Source organism: Candoia aspera, chromosome 2, assembly GCF_035149785.1.
Source record: "Candoia aspera isolate rCanAsp1 chromosome 2, rCanAsp1.hap2, whole genome shotgun sequence".
In the NCBI taxonomy this organism is placed as follows: domain Eukaryota; kingdom Metazoa; phylum Chordata; class Lepidosauria; order Squamata; family Boidae; genus Candoia; species Candoia aspera.
This window is the reverse complement of record NC_086154.1, coordinates 5,205,936-5,221,191: the sequence shown is the minus strand read 5'-3', so window position 1 is coordinate 5,221,191 and position 15,256 is coordinate 5,205,936. Positions and strand designations below refer to the sequence as shown.

General features: G+C 43.8%; 1 protein-coding gene across 1 annotated transcript in view; it reads left to right on the top strand.

Annotated features, from left to right (window-relative positions):
* Nucleotides 1-15,256, top strand: part of LOC134491904 (alpha-2-macroglobulin-like) — a 55,177-nt gene that overhangs the window by 31,147 nt on the left and 8,774 nt on the right. The window contains exons 21-30 of the mRNA XM_063295962.1: nt 2-123; nt 2,634-2,685; nt 4,352-4,435; nt 4,715-4,891; nt 5,518-5,599; nt 7,997-8,153; nt 9,671-9,745; nt 10,979-11,144; nt 13,196-13,425; nt 13,620-13,832. Coding sequence (XP_063152032.1) covers nt 2-123; nt 2,634-2,685; nt 4,352-4,435; nt 4,715-4,891; nt 5,518-5,599; nt 7,997-8,153; nt 9,671-9,745; nt 10,979-11,144; nt 13,196-13,425; nt 13,620-13,832 — 1,358 coding nt within the window. The remainder of the gene's footprint in view (nt 1; nt 124-2,633; nt 2,686-4,351; nt 4,436-4,714; nt 4,892-5,517; nt 5,600-7,996; nt 8,154-9,670; nt 9,746-10,978; nt 11,145-13,195; nt 13,426-13,619; nt 13,833-15,256) is intronic.

Sequence of the window (15,256 nt, the reverse complement as noted above, 5' to 3'; positions counted from 1 at the left end):
GGAGAGATGAACCTCACAGCAAGTGCAGAGGCCTTGAGCTCAGATCAGCTCTGTGGGAATGAAATAGTGGAGGTGCCCACCATAGGAAGCAAGGACGTCGTGATCAGATCACTATTAGTTGAGGTATGTGGGATGCTTTAAACCTGGGTTAGAAATAAGGGGATGCAGACTTCCAGGTAGAGCAATGGCAGATTAACACATCTCTGATAAATGGCACAGACGATACTGAGGCAATTACTAGCAGCTTCCCCAGATAAGTGGAGCTTCCCTGGACAAGAAGGAAGCTGTGAAATCTCCCATCTGAGCTCCAGGGGGCTGCTCCTTGGGAGAAGGCTGGGAAGATCTAAAGGGATCTTGTCAGTGACTCTTTCCCCTTTTTCTTCTTTTTCACTATCTTCTCCTTTGGATTACAAATTTTACAATGGAAAAAAAAATGGCTGCTACAAGAAAGGCAGCGAAAGCTACAGAAATGACTACAAGAGGGGATTGTTTACAGAAGGCCAGCAGATGACAGAAAAAGGGATTAGACAAGAGACTTTGCATAACATGTTTGAGGAATTAGGAAAAAAGAGTGTTATTGCATCAGTTAAAAGGGAGCTGACTAACTTAGGAGAGAGAATGGAGGAGAGATTTACAGTCACGGAAAAACAGATGGATAAAAACTAGAGGACTCTAGAAAAAATAATTGGAGAAGTTAAAGGTTAAAGGTTAAAGTTAAGGTTACCTGAGGGACTGCCTCTTCCCCGTGAGGTCAACCCCTCCCACCCGGTCATGCAGAGAGGGCATGCTGCGGACCCCGTCTGCGAGAGAATTCCATCCAGCGGGGTCCAGGAGGCGGGCCTTCTCTGCAGTGGCACCCGGCCTATGGAACAGGCTGCCCCTGGAGGGGAGGTTGGCCCCGTCGCTCCTGGCCTTCTGGAGGAGCCTGAAGACCTGGCTCTGCCGCCTCGCTTGGGGCGGAGAGGGGAGTAGCTCCACATGGGGATGGCTGGTATTTTAGACTGCTCCTCCCACTTATGAACTGTATCGGATTCTTTTGCCACTTGGATTTTATTCATATTCTTATTTTTACTCTTATTTTGATATTTATTTATTGGAGTAACGATATAGTTATATATTGTATTTATTTTGTATGTTTGCTGTTTTAATTGATCATTTTACTGCAAGCCGCCCAGAGTCCCCTGATGGGAGATGGGTGGGGACAAATTTAAGAAAGGAAGAAAGAAAGAAAGAAAGAAAGGAAGAAAGAAAGAAAGAAAGAAAGAAAGAAAAAAAAGATTTTGGAAAATAAAGCAGAAATAACTAACAAAGAGATGGGAAAGGCCCTTGATAACGTGGCTCTTTTGGAATTAAGAGACAAGGAATTCTGCTTCAGATTGAGGGCAGTGCAAGAAGAACATAGTGCATGGCAGACTGATTTGATATATGGTAACTGCGGCAAGATTACCGAATGCACAAAGATGGAAAAATAATGAAATTCCCACAGTGGAGGAATGGATTGTAAAAATGTCAGAATTTGCTGGGATGGCAAAGCTGACCTGTTTGATGAGAGGAAAAAAAAACTTATATGGACTTTTTGCTCAAAGAAGAAAAAAATGACATTATGATTTATGACTTTGAGGACTAAAAAAAATGTGGACTAGTGAGGGGTTGAAGGGATTTGTGTAATACCTAGGAGGGAAGAATATAACATGGTAATTAACTGTTGTAGAGAAAGTTGGAAGTCGTATTTTATAACTTTACTTTCTTCCTTTTCTTTTTGTTTTCTTACACTTTTTTCTTTGCTTCCTGCTTTCTTTTTCTTTAGATTTGTCCTTTATCTTCTGTAAAATTCTTAATAAATATAAATACATTTGTGGAGTTCTTGGTGCTCTCTGAGCTTGGTTGCTTGCTTGTAGACATTACCCGACTAGGTAGCATCATCAGTGCTGGTGAGGGTGGGGTTTGCTCCCTGTTTTTATACAGGAGCTTTTACAATAGTACAGTACAGTACTTTTATACTATATAAAGGCAGGGAGCAAACCCCACCCTCACCAGCACTGAAGATGTTACCTAGTCGGGTAATGAAATGTCTGCAAGCAAGCCACCAAGCTCAGAGAGCACCACAGTTCAACCCTGAGCTACAGATATTCTCTTCTTCTGGGATAAATACATTTTTAAAAAAAGGAATGAGGGGATGCAAACATACCAGAAGAATAGCACTATCCTTTCTTCATGCTCTAAAGTACTCCTGATATCACTCTTGCAAACGAGAAGCTTCTTCATGGGTACAAGGGGCCAAACCTAGCGTTCCTCTCCTAGCCACCTGGATAAAATTTTATTCCCCCTAGGGGACGAAGCAGATGGATCTTTATGGGGCTGTTCAGTGCCACTGAAAACAGAAATAATCTTGTTAGGAAACAAAACAAAGTAATTCTGTGTTGACCTCTTCAGTGCTTTGAATTCTATTTTCTTGGCTCTTGTTGTGTAAATCCTCTCCTTGATAGTTCACCTCTTTTGTTACTTGTTTCAACTGTGTGTCCTCCGGTTGTTTATCTTCTTGGCACAGATGTTATTTCTACAGTGATTTTCTTAAAGATTCTAACACCCATCTTCATCTCTCTCTTTTTTCTTCCCTTCCTCTTCTGGTGAAGCCCGAAGGGATTGAGAAAGAAGTGGTCTTCAACTCTCTTCTCTGTGCACATGGTACGTTGCCCTTCTATAGCATTGAGTAGAAGAAGGAAACTCACTTGAGGACGGGGATCCCCAGGATGGTACTCACAGGAGCCATCTATCCAGGAGGTTCTTACCTACAGTTCATCTAAATGATTTTAATTAAGATTTATTTAATTTTTTAAAGAGTGGAGAATATATGTCGCTCAGGGTTGGACTGTTGGCTCCTTGGTGTTCTCTGAGCTTGATCGTCTTTCTGTGGGTGTTTCATTACCAGACTAGGTAACAACATCAGTGTGAGGGAGAGTGGAGACTGCATGAAAACAATGCTCAGAGAACATCAAGAATGCAATAGAAAGAAAAGGAGCAATCAAGCGACAAAGCAGTAACTTCTTTATTTTGAAAAGTCTGGGCTTTATGCCCATTCAGCGGCATCTGCACAAGGGGCAAGGCGGTGGGGAGAGTGATGGAAACAACACTGCTGCCTTGTGGCAGACGTTCTACTCCTTTTCGAGCTGCGTTGCAACTACAAGTACACGCCCCCAAAGGGGCAGGGGCATCAGAGTGATGTAATGCTGCTTACATCACTCTGAGGAAAGAGGAAGTGGCAGTGGAGGCTGCTGAAGAGATCCCATTGGTCCCGACAGGGCATGCATTTTTATGCAATCAATTTGAATTGATTGAGGAACTTATGTCGGCTCGAGGGCTGTGCTGAGCAAGTCAAAGGCTGTGCTTTGAAATGGACAACTTTGGGGCCCTTTTGCTGCTGCTGCTGCTGCTGCTGTATTATTATTATTATTATTATTATTATTATTATTATTATTATTATTATTATTTCTTTACTGTCAGGGACCAGATGGTTGTTTGGGGCTTATTCTACAAGAAATAATGGGAAATACGTTCCATACCGAAGTTCCTTGCTGGTCCAACTGCTGCCACCATCACTACGAAATCTTGTCCCCACTGATTCTATTTATTGTAGTAATATGAATTGGTGCAACGGTTTTCAAACTTTTTCGAACCATGGAACCTGTTAGTTTAAGAAAAAGATTTCCAGAATTTCGGATCAAGAGGAAAATTGACTGTGTTTCAATGATTTTTATTTTTGTCCTTAATCTCTCCCAGAATCCCATCAAGTTCATATGGAACTCCAGAGTTCCATGGAGCACAGTTTGACAAACCCTGATTTAGTGGAACATTTAGTGAAGAATGAGCGGGTTAGCCTAAGGTGCCATGTTTAGACATGAGAACGAAAAAAGAAAGTTGATGGCGCAACTTGAAAAGGACTACTGACATTTGCAATTCTCTCTACTTAATACAGCAACAAGCTTGCTGTATTAAGTAGAGAGATTAAACATGGACTTGCTGGCCTTAACTCATTTGAAATGTCTTTACTTCATTTTAATATCTCCTTCAAAGAACGATCATCACCTCCCAAGACAGTTGTTCCATAGTTGAAACAGCTCATGCTGTCAGGATGAGATATTCCCAGGCATTCATGAAAACTCAGCCTAGGTGAGAGGAAGGTAGAGGGAAGGGTATAAATATTGGAAGTGGTTTCTTGAACAATCTGATTCCTGCTAAAATCCTTACCGTGCCAAGCCCTTTAGTTCAGCCTTCTAAGCAGAGCATGCACCAGGAGGCCAGCTAGAACAGCAGTGGCAGATACACCATGAACTCAGTTCTGTTTGTCTTATAGGAAAATTTGAGAACAAATCATTCCCCCTGAATTTACCGGATAATGTAGTGGAAGGTTCAGCCAGGGCCTCCTTTTGCGTGCTGGGTAAGTGAGAAACTATGCTACTCATTTTGGGATTTTATTCTGTCCCTGGGCACTCCCACATAAGGTCCCTGGGTCAGTCTGGAAGCTGTTCCAACCCTGTATGTTCCTGAGATACCAGCGTGTTAGACAGTAAGTGTGGTTGATGGTTAAGATATTGGACTAAGGCTGGGAGTAAGCTAGGTAGGTTTGTCTGGATACTCAGGCAGTGGCATCTTTTGAGGGGGGATCAAAATTGGCAAGATTATCTCTATCTTCCGTCCTCCTCTTTATCCATCTCAGGAGACATTCTAGGGGGAGCGATAAAGAACCTCCATCAGCTTCTCAAGATGCCCTATGGCTGTGGAGAACAGAACATGGCTCTCTTTGCCCCCAATATCTACGTCCTGAATTATCTCAATAAGACTGGACAACTGACCGAGGAGATCAAATCCAAGGCCATCGGATACTTAGTGGCTGGTGAGAAGCATCCCGGGACAGTCCCACAAGAATTTCCCTCTCACTGTTTTCCTGCTGAAGTTGAGAGCTTTCAAAGGCTTGATCTGCAGATTGGTCATTGGTATTGATTGAGGAGGTTGTAAATTAGGACAGATTTGATTGGCTGAGACACTTGGAACCTTTCCAGATGTTGGGAACAAGAGGCATTAGGGATATTGCTCAGTGACCTGTTCTTTTGGACAATTCAGTTATCCTGCAATAGCAGAGAAGAATTAGAAAGAATTACAGTTTAATTATTGTAAGCTACCTTCAGTGTTTATGCAAAGGGAAAGGAGGGTTATAAGTGTAATTGTAAACAAACAAACAAATAAATGGCACATGTAAAAATTAGAAACATTAAACAGCCACACCTGGTTGCCAAAGGCCTGTGTCCCCATCGGATCATGAAGGGAACCTCTGGGAAGTGGGGTAGGGGTGTCAAGCACACCAAATAATATTCCAGTTTTGATTTGGGGATTCAAACCCAGTTTAATCCAATTTCTGACTTTCCAAAATGAATCAGAATTTGAATGGAATCATTCAATTAGATTTGGAAACAGTTGTGCACATGCCCGTTAACCCATCACTGATGGTCATCTTCTGTTCAGGCTATCAGAGGCAACTGAAGTACAAACATTCTGATGGTTCCTACAGCACCTTTGGAGAAAACTCACAGGAAGGGAACACCTGGTAAGATTTCTTTGCTCCTAATGTAGTATTTCTCAAACTTTCCACAGTGATGGCTTACTAAATCAACATTCAGGAAATTCAGGAGCCAGCTAATTAAACAAACACTACTTCAACACCACTGAACTCTCACAGAGTTTATCTTTTTCAGCGAACAAGATAATAATTAAAGCCTTTTACAAATTAAATGAAGGCCTCCAAATTCCATTCTATGATTCCATGATTCCATGATTCTATGATTCTGATTTTTATAATTTTAATCAAAAATTAAAAGTTTATTTACTGCTTGAATTATTTTATGTACCCTGGGCCATATCATGGCAACAACTCTTAGCATAGATATGCTGGTAGAAATCTCTGTGAGGATGTAATGGAATGTGAGAATCACCTTGGGAGACGGGAGGAAGAGCCGCAACCAAGACAGAAGTCGTATAAAAGAAATCTGAGTCCAAAGCAGAAATGTAATTTGAGAAAACGTCTCAGACTTGACCCTCCCTAGTTCTCTTGTAGATAAATGCAGGGAGAGGAGAGGCACATTCAGACTTGCAAGACTCTGTTACCGTAACCCTGTAATAAAAGTAATTTTAGTATGGCGCTGCGGGTTAAACCGTTGCGCTGCTGAGCTTGCCGATCGGAAGGTCGACGGTTCGAATCCACGCGGCGGGGTGAGCTCCCGTGGCTAGTCCCAGCTCCTGCTCACATAGCAGTTCGAAAACATGCAAATGTGAGTAGATCAATAGGTACCGCTTCGGCGGGAAGGTAACAGCGTTCCGTGTCGTCATGCCGGCCACATGACCCGGAAGTGTCTATGGACAAACGTCAGCTCTTTGGCTTTGAAACGGAGATGAGCACCACCCCCTAGAGTCGGACACGACTGGACTTTACGTCAAGGGAAACCTTTACCTTTACCTTTACTTTGGTTTCCAAGTCTGGTCTACCGTGAAGGGCTGACATCACCAAAGGGCTAAGAGCAAGAATATCTCCGGTCTAATTTTTAGATATTCATCACTGTATTTCCAATTTGTTTTTTTTTTATTTCTTGTGTAAAGTTACAGTTCCACTTAGCACAGCACATGCAAACTTACAATTCATAAGTCCTGGAGAGAGGGTGAGCCCTCCAGTGCAGCAGCCGCTCTGGTGGAACTTTCCTCATCGGTCAATCGATCGGTGCGTAAAGTTGCCATGGTAGACCTGAGTCTTTTTGTGGGGATCGTGGGTTCTGATATCCCAATAGTAGGAAATCTCTCTGGAACCAATCAGATCTCAGTAAAGTATTTCTTTATTGTAAGATACAGTTTCATCTCAGTCTAAAGACTCAAGTGAATAAGATTCCCCAGTTCCCTCCTTTTACTTGCCCCAGTTTCCCACCTTCATTTGAAACTGAATTATTTACAACTGCTATTGGCTTTGCAACATGATTCACAGCAGCATTCTTCACTGTCCGTTTTCTGATACGATGTTAGCCACAGCACTCTGGCATCAGTGATGTCTCTGGTTATCACACAGCAATCAATCCTTCCCCTCCCTCCTTTACAGCCCATGACAGAGGAGAAGGACCAGAAGGGGTTTTTTATGGCTTCTGGGCCAAACCTCTGAGAATTAGTAGGAAACTATAAGGAATGCATTTCCAGCCACTGGAACCAGCTTGCTGGTGGGGAAAGAGGGTAAGAGGGAATTGAGGAAGCAAATGGATTCTGAGCAGCTGAATGGTGGTGAACAGGGAGGCTGTGGTGGACCTCTTAGAGAGAAAGGCAGCAGGGAGCACCACCTAGCTGGCCTTGGCTGTCCATCCCTCCCAAAAAGCTAAGCAGGGTTGGATCGATTTAGTGCTTGGATGGGAGACCGCTAGGAAATCCCATGGCTTTAGGCTAAACTTGGAAGTTGAAACACCATGTAATGATTGCCTATTCCAATAAAAGGAGGAACATGACACACCACCCCAGAAGAAGGCACTGGGAAGACAGTTCCGTATTACTGCCAAGAACATTACATGGGCATTTCCATGTGGTCACCAAGAGTGAAGCTCACCTTGAGGGAATTTTTACCTTTTTAATAAAAAGAGAAAAGTTCTAAAGAAGGTGAGGATGCAATTTATACAGTAGGGAAATGGTTCATTCCTCCCTACCAAGGGTCCTGCACAGGTGCAGTATTGAAAAGAAACATGGTAACCATACCAAGCAGAAGCATACTGAGGAGTGATCAAAAAAGTCAAGACAGTGCCTATAACTGCACAACCACCGCACTGCACGTAAAAAAGGGGGCTTTAATTGCACAGTTGTAGCTGCCATCTTGACTTTTTTTGACACCCTCCTCCAATGGATGGTCTGATCCCAAGATGGGCCAAGATTATAGGAGGTTGGGAACTAGAAAAAGAAAGATGAGCTCTGGGCTGTCTTATAGGCTGACAGCTTTCGTGCTGAAGACTCTGGCCCAGGCGAGACCCTTCATCTTCGTGGATGGCAAACACATCACTGATGCTCAGAAGTCGCTGGCTGCCAGGCAGAGGGAGAATGGATGCTTTCAGAGCACGGGGTCTTTTTTGAACAATGCCTTCAAGGTACCAGAGGCGGGTGGCAGAACACTGTGATATGTCTTTGGGTATATTGGGAGTAACGAATGCAGTGGGAATGGAACATCTGAGACAAGGGGATGATCATGCCCAAAGCGATGAGCTCAAGAAGGCATGGGTGCTGAAGGAATGTGGATTGAAGACACACGTGGATTGAGCTGGTTTAGCCATATGGAGAATGAATGGGAATTACTCTGGATTTACAATCTGGGAGAATAGATAGGCGCTCTCTTTCTGTTTTGAACTGGTACAATGTTGACAAAATGGAGAGACTCATGAATATTCTGCAGTCAGGACAACATTTTACGTAAAAGATTGACAGAATGATATCTTCTGTAGGTAATATATGATCTCTGTGTGTGTGTTTTCTTTCCTTGTACTTTCTTTTTTACACAGGAAATAATTTTTTTTAAAGGATGAGCAAGAATGCCCAAGTCTAGCCTTCTTCTGCCATCTCTTCCCAGCATATCTCTGTTCTGATTCAGGAAAAAGGGTCTATTAGGATTAGAAGTTATGGATTGATTGATCCTCCATGAATTTTTCTACTCCTTTTCATAAAGACCGTGTCACTTGGTGGGGGTTATCACCATATTTAATAGCAGTGAATTTCATAACCTAATGGGATGTGGTGCCAAGAATTGGGATAGTGTTAAGGTATGGTAACAGTGATCCTACAAAGGCTGTGCCCCCAATTCAGAGGTGTCCACAGGAGGGGCAAAAAATCAACATGGCAGCTGAAGCTGCACAATGGAAGCTCCACCCCTTTTTTAATCTGCAATGCAGGTAAAAAAACAAGCAAGGCTTCAATCATGTGCTCACAGCTGCCATCTTGACTTTTTCAGCCCTCTGAAGGCACCCCATGCCCCAGTTCCTCCTAAAACCAGTACAGAATAGAAAGAGGGATGAAATGAGAATTAATACAGATAGTCTTCACTTAGTGACCACAATTGGGGCTGGCAATGGTCACAAAGTGGAAAATCACATGACTGTGACAGACTGATGATGTCACTTCCCATTTGGTTGTTAAGCAAGTCACCACGCTAATTAAGAAAAACACGTGACCATGACTTGCGATTTTACTTCTGCATTCTCCATTAACTCTGCTTGTCAGAAGCTGGCTGGGAAGTGCCTGAATGGTGATCACATGACCACGGGCTGCTGTGATGGTGGTAAATGCGAGGATTGGTCGCAAAGCTTTTTTTTTTATATACTATCGTAACTTTGAACAGTCATTAAACAAGGCAGCTGGTAAGCAAGGACTACTTGTGACACCTTAGGTAACAAAAATGGAAGCTCCCAATCAAACCTAGCCAGGGATGTCAGAAAATCTATAGACTGATTGATACAGCCATTTCTGTATTGCCCAGTTCCCAAGTCTCCATGATTTCTTGTGAGGGAGATGGAATTTAGATTTGGAAAGAGTAGAGGGATGATGGAGGAGAAGATGGTGGGGGGGGCCTTAGTATAATAGATGGAGCTAATATCTCCTTTTTCCCTTCCTGCAGTGGGGAGCTGATGACCAGATCACTCTTTCGGCTTACATCACCATTGCTTTGCTGGAAGTGCCACTGCCTCTCACGGTAAGTGTGCAAAGTGCAATAGTGATTGTGGTAGACTAGGACTGAAGAGAACCATGTTCAAGTCCCCACTTGGTCACGGAGTTCACAGTAACTTAGGCCAGTTAAATAGACCACATCTGACTAGATTCACAGCACGTGCAAAGCCATGCCGTAGTCTGGTGAACCCCAAATGGTAATTGTATAACTTGTTCCTGAATAAGTCCAGTTGCCTCTTTTTTACACCTCCTCTTCTTCAATCAACTCTGTCTGAACCTGCTTCTTCTGATTTGGCTCCTAAAGGCCAGCTCTCTGACTCTTGGCAGCTGGCTCCACCAAAGTAATTCTTCCAGGCAGGATTTTCAGTCTTCTTTAGCAAGATTTATTGAAAGAAGAGGGAAAGGGTTACAAGAACATCTTGTAGCTGAACGACTTTTAGGACCACGTTGTCTTTCAGTACATCAGGGTGCAGACTTTTTGACTTTCTTTCTAATGGCTTTCATGAGAACTGGGAAAGAGGAGCTCCTTTTCCCAGGTAATGGAGGAGTTTGCAGGTGGTGTTTAGAAAACCGTCTCCTGAATCCTTATGTTATCAGTCCTGATTTGCCCTGCTTTTCCTCCTCATGCCTGGCTGGCACACCAGAGCTCTTATCTTGGACCTCACCTAGCGAGGAACTGGATGAGCCTTGTTCCCAAACCACAGCAGCATGTATGATGAGCAAGTAGCTGGTAGTGGTTCAGGCAGCAAGAGTATGGAGATGAGCAGCCCAACAGTTATTGAAGTTTCTGTGCTCTTCACTCAGTCTGAGCTTTTGGGTCCTGTCTCTTCCTTGGAGGAAGAAGATAAGAACTGGCTTGCTTGGACTGGACCATCAACCTGCTGTTGGTGTATTGTTGTGAAGGCCGTTTAAGTTAACAGCTTGAATGAATAATATAGCCAATCTTGACCCCAGAGTTTTGCTGAGAACCTTGTACACATCTATCTGGTATTCTAACATCTAAAATAGTGCCACTGAACTGATCTAAACAATCTTTGAAGTTTCTCCACAATCACCTTTTCAGGAACCTTCCTCCTGTCCAACTTAGATGACAAACCAACTGAGGGGTGGGGAAGGGAGTGAAGGGCCATCTTTGGTCTAGGCACAGCATCATGCAATGGGTATGATTATGTCATTCCACCCAAGCTAACCCTTGTAGAGCCATCAAGGTTTTGGAAACTGCTATGTTGATTTCCATTAAGCTTCCTGTCCTCTGCAGCTCTTCTTGGTGCAAAGTGCTTTGTTCTGCCTGGAGACGGCGGCCCAGGAGAAAGAGATCCACATTTATACCCGGGCTTTGATGGCATATGCCTTTGCTCTGGCAGGGAAAGAGGAGAAGAGGCGAGAAATGTTGGACTTCCTTTTAAAAGTAGCTGTGAAGGAAGGTGAGAAATGTGTTTGTCAGAGGTTTGGCCTCAGAAGCCATAAAACCCCTTCTGGTCCTTCTCCTCTGTCATGGGTTGTAAAGGAGGGAGGGGGAGGTTTGATTGCTGTGTGAGCAACGGAGACATCACAGGGTGACCCAGCAAGCCGACGCTAGAGTGTTGTGGCTAACTCCTTACCAACAGACGGCCAGTGAAGAATGTTGCTGGGAATCATGTTGTAAAACCAGTAGCAGTTGTAAATATGCAATTTCAAATGAAGGCGGGAAACTGGGGCTAGTAAAAGGAGGGAACTGGGAAATCTCATTCACTTGAGTCTTTAGATGGAGATGGAGATGGAACTGTATCTTTCAATAAAAGAAATACTTAAGTGAGACCGGTTCCAGAGAGGTTTCTTACTATTGGCATATCTGAACCCACAATCCTCACAGTGTTCTTGGTTGTGGAAAATTTATACCCACCTTTACGGAACCAGAGAAATTGGAGATACACAATGAAGTTTATTGGCATGCAAAGAATACAGTGCTCATTGGGTCCCCAGCCAAGAAGAGCTGCCAAGAACCCCAAGAGTTCTCCATACAGGATTATTTAAGGATGGGAGGATACATTGATGCCATGAAAAATTAATTTATGACCACTGGAAGGAAATAAGTGTGCAGATGTCCCTTAACCCAGAGATGATGTGCCTTGTGGCCATTATGGAATGAATCGGCCTGCTCACATTAGCATCATATTAACACTCAGCATCTGACTACCCTTTATCAATGGGGTGAGCTGTTGGCTTGGGATCATTGATCTTCAGAATAACAACACCATTTAGAAGTCAAAGGGATATTATAAAGGCATGCAGACTTTGTAAGGAAAGTGATATGACCCTTCAGGAATGCATCCTGAAGAGAATTCTAATATTGCTAAACAAATATGCATTAATATAGAGCACAACAACGTTTAATACAAACGTTGTCTAGAGTTATAGACAGAATATCTCTACAGCCTGATGAGTGATGGAGCTTTATCAGCCCTCTTGATCTCTCTTTTAGATTGCTGTGGGCTCTGGCTTCTTCTGATACCCCATTTATACAACCACAGCATGCTGTTCTTGCCTCTTAACATAGGTCCCAGGGACCCAGTTCTACTTCATCTCTCAGGGGGTAGAACTGGGGTCATCAGATGGTGCCTATGGGTATCAGTAACACTGCTAGAATTCTTTCTTGATACCCCCCAATTCTCTGCTCCATCTATGTTTTGATTCAGAAGTCCAAAAATGTTCACTAACCCCAAAGGTTTGAAGTTCCCTGGGTTGGGGGCATATTACATAAACAATATGCAATTTTTATTACATAAATTGTCATTTACTTTTCTTTAGACCTTATGAACATAACGCACTTTACCACTGCAAACAAGGCCTTCTTCTTAATCTAGCGGCCCCGTCCGTGGATCCTATCAGTTCTAGCATAGAAAATAACATAGAATATTCAGTACTAAATTATGGGTGATCCAGTTTCACTCAGTTGTGGGCATGAGACAGAGCTGGTGCAGAAACTATGCCTGCTGAACTTTTCCCACCTATTTTTGCTAATGTTGCTAACACAAAAGAAATGGGAAGTGATACCTTTGACACATGAGGTCTGAGAGATTGCAGGGAGGCTGGCAGAGGAATGGCAGAGAATGCAGACACAAAGGATCAAGAGAGAAAGAGGGCAGGGGAGTTGGGAGCTTATCTCAGAAATGACAGCTTAGCCCAAGTAGTGAGAAACCTGAGGAGAAGCATTTCAAATCATTCAAAGAGACCTCCCCTAAATTAATGCAAAATAAATGATGTTGGGAAATTCCTTGCAGTTTCCAAGATTCTGTGTTGACTCCAGACAATCATTAAAGAACTCTTCCTGAAATATGTCTAGGTTGCCTCTCTTATTGGCCAGCTGCATGGGGCTTGACACCAGGAAGGCCAAATGTTTTTGCATGGATGCCAATTGAAACTTCATATATGAAAAGATCTCTGGTGGTGCTTGGACTGTGTAACCCAAAGTTAACTCTTCCTTCTCTCTTTGAAGAGGATGGCTCCATCCACTGGGAGAGGCCTGAGAAGCTAGAGGAGAGGTCCATTTTTCGAGTCCTCTTCTCCCGTGCTCCCTCTGCTGAGGTAGAGATGACTTCCTACGTGCTCCTTGCTTGCCTGAACAAAAAACCATCCCCATCCCAGGAAGAATTAACGACAGCAGCTTTGATTGTCAGATGGTTGATTAAGCAACAGAATCCCAGTGGAGGATTCTCTTCTACCCAGGTACGTTCTCTCCTCACAAGTTCTCAGTGGATGTGGGAAGGAGCAGTATTGCTCCCTGCACCAATTGGAGGTGAACTTGGTGGACCTGATGTGTTTCTGATATGCCATCCAGATGTTCTGAGCCTCAGCTCCCAGGATTCCCAGCCGAGGTGTGTCATCCAAGGGAGATGCCCTAGCTTTGCTTTCTCTTGCAGGACACGGTGGTGGCTCTCCAGGCCCTCTGCCAGTACAGGATAGCCACTTATTCCAAGGATGGAGTTGACGCCAGAGTGGCCTTGAGTTCTGGAGGTGCCACCCTGACGGAATTCCACGTAGACAGCACCAACTCTCTGCTGCTCCAGTGCCAGGATCTGCCCCAAGTGCCAGGGGACTACAAGGCTGAGGTGACCGGTTGCATCTTTATGCAGGTGAGTGCCCTGGTGAGAGAAGAGACCAGTTTTAATGCCTGGTGCTGGTCTGTTTTGAGGTCCCAGTGGAGTCATGGGAGTGCAGGTTGAGAAGAAAAGGCATGAAGAAAGTGACCAAGTAAGGGATGGAGAACATCTTTGAGAACATAAAAACAGCCATACTGGTTCAGGCCATTTAAGCCCAGCATTTTGCTTCTCATGGTGGCCAGCCAGTTGCCTCTGGGCTGCTCACAAGCAGAAGATAGAAACCATTATTCCCCCACGACTTGGCACTCAGAGGCCTGCTGCTCTGAACTCAGAAATAACATTGCGTCTTGAGAGACCTGTCTTCCATGACTGTATCCAATCCTGCTTTAGAAGCTGTCCAAGTTAATGACCATCACCCTGTCCAGAGGGAATGAATTCCACATGTTATGGAAGTTACGTAGTTCAGAAGGAGATAATGTAAGTTCAGAAGGAGTTATGTCAGTTATGAAGCACAGAAGGAGACCTGAGAAGGGAGGGAGGAGAGAAGGCACTGGGGAAGAAAAGTGGCCAGAGTCTGGTGTTTTGGAGAAGCCATCATCTGACAAGGAGGGAATGATTATACTGGCCAAGCAAGAGCCACCCAGGGTCTTCTGGAGTTGGCTGGCACCTGGACTGAAGAAATGAATAAAGCACCCCTCCCAGGAGATTTCCTTTTTCAGTATCAAATAACAGCCTTTTGATCGAACAGAATTCCATCAGCCCCCTGTTAATCCTCACAGGGCACACTTCTTGCAGTTGTACCCCAGTGTACTACTACCTGATGCCTTTGCAGGTGAAGATACTAGCTTGACGAGCCCCTTACAGCAACTTACAACCAACAGATCTCCCATGATAGAAGAATTAGATTCGGAGTAGTTAGTTTGTTGCAATGAAACTTGAGATATCTGTCTTGATTCTCATGTATTGGTGAGTCCATTAAAACAAGGTTGCCCCCGTTACCATTGATCTTCTTTCTCACTGTCTTGGTTTAATGGGAGGATGCTAATACTTACCTGATACCTCAAAACTGTCCCTCTGTTTGTGTTCTGCAGTATTTTGGAAATGTCCATTTTCATTCCCTGGGTCAAGGATTCGGTCTTATGGCTCCTCAAAAAGAGCCAGTTCAGGGCCAGGAGTGGCTGGAGGGTCATATTCAAAGATTTTATTTTATTTTATTTATTTATTTATCAAATTTGTCACCGCCCATCTCCTCCGACCGGAGGGACTCTGGGCGGTTTACAATATAAATTGTAATATAAATCGTAAGGTGGTTTACAATTTTGCATTCAGGAGCATCTTGGCTGTGCTGGGCTTGGGCTGAGTGGTGTCATAGCCCTGATCCAGCATCTCTGTGGAGTCCATGGCTGGTCAGCCCTCTTCCTTTTGCCCTCCACTCTCCCTAGCATCAGCATCTTCTC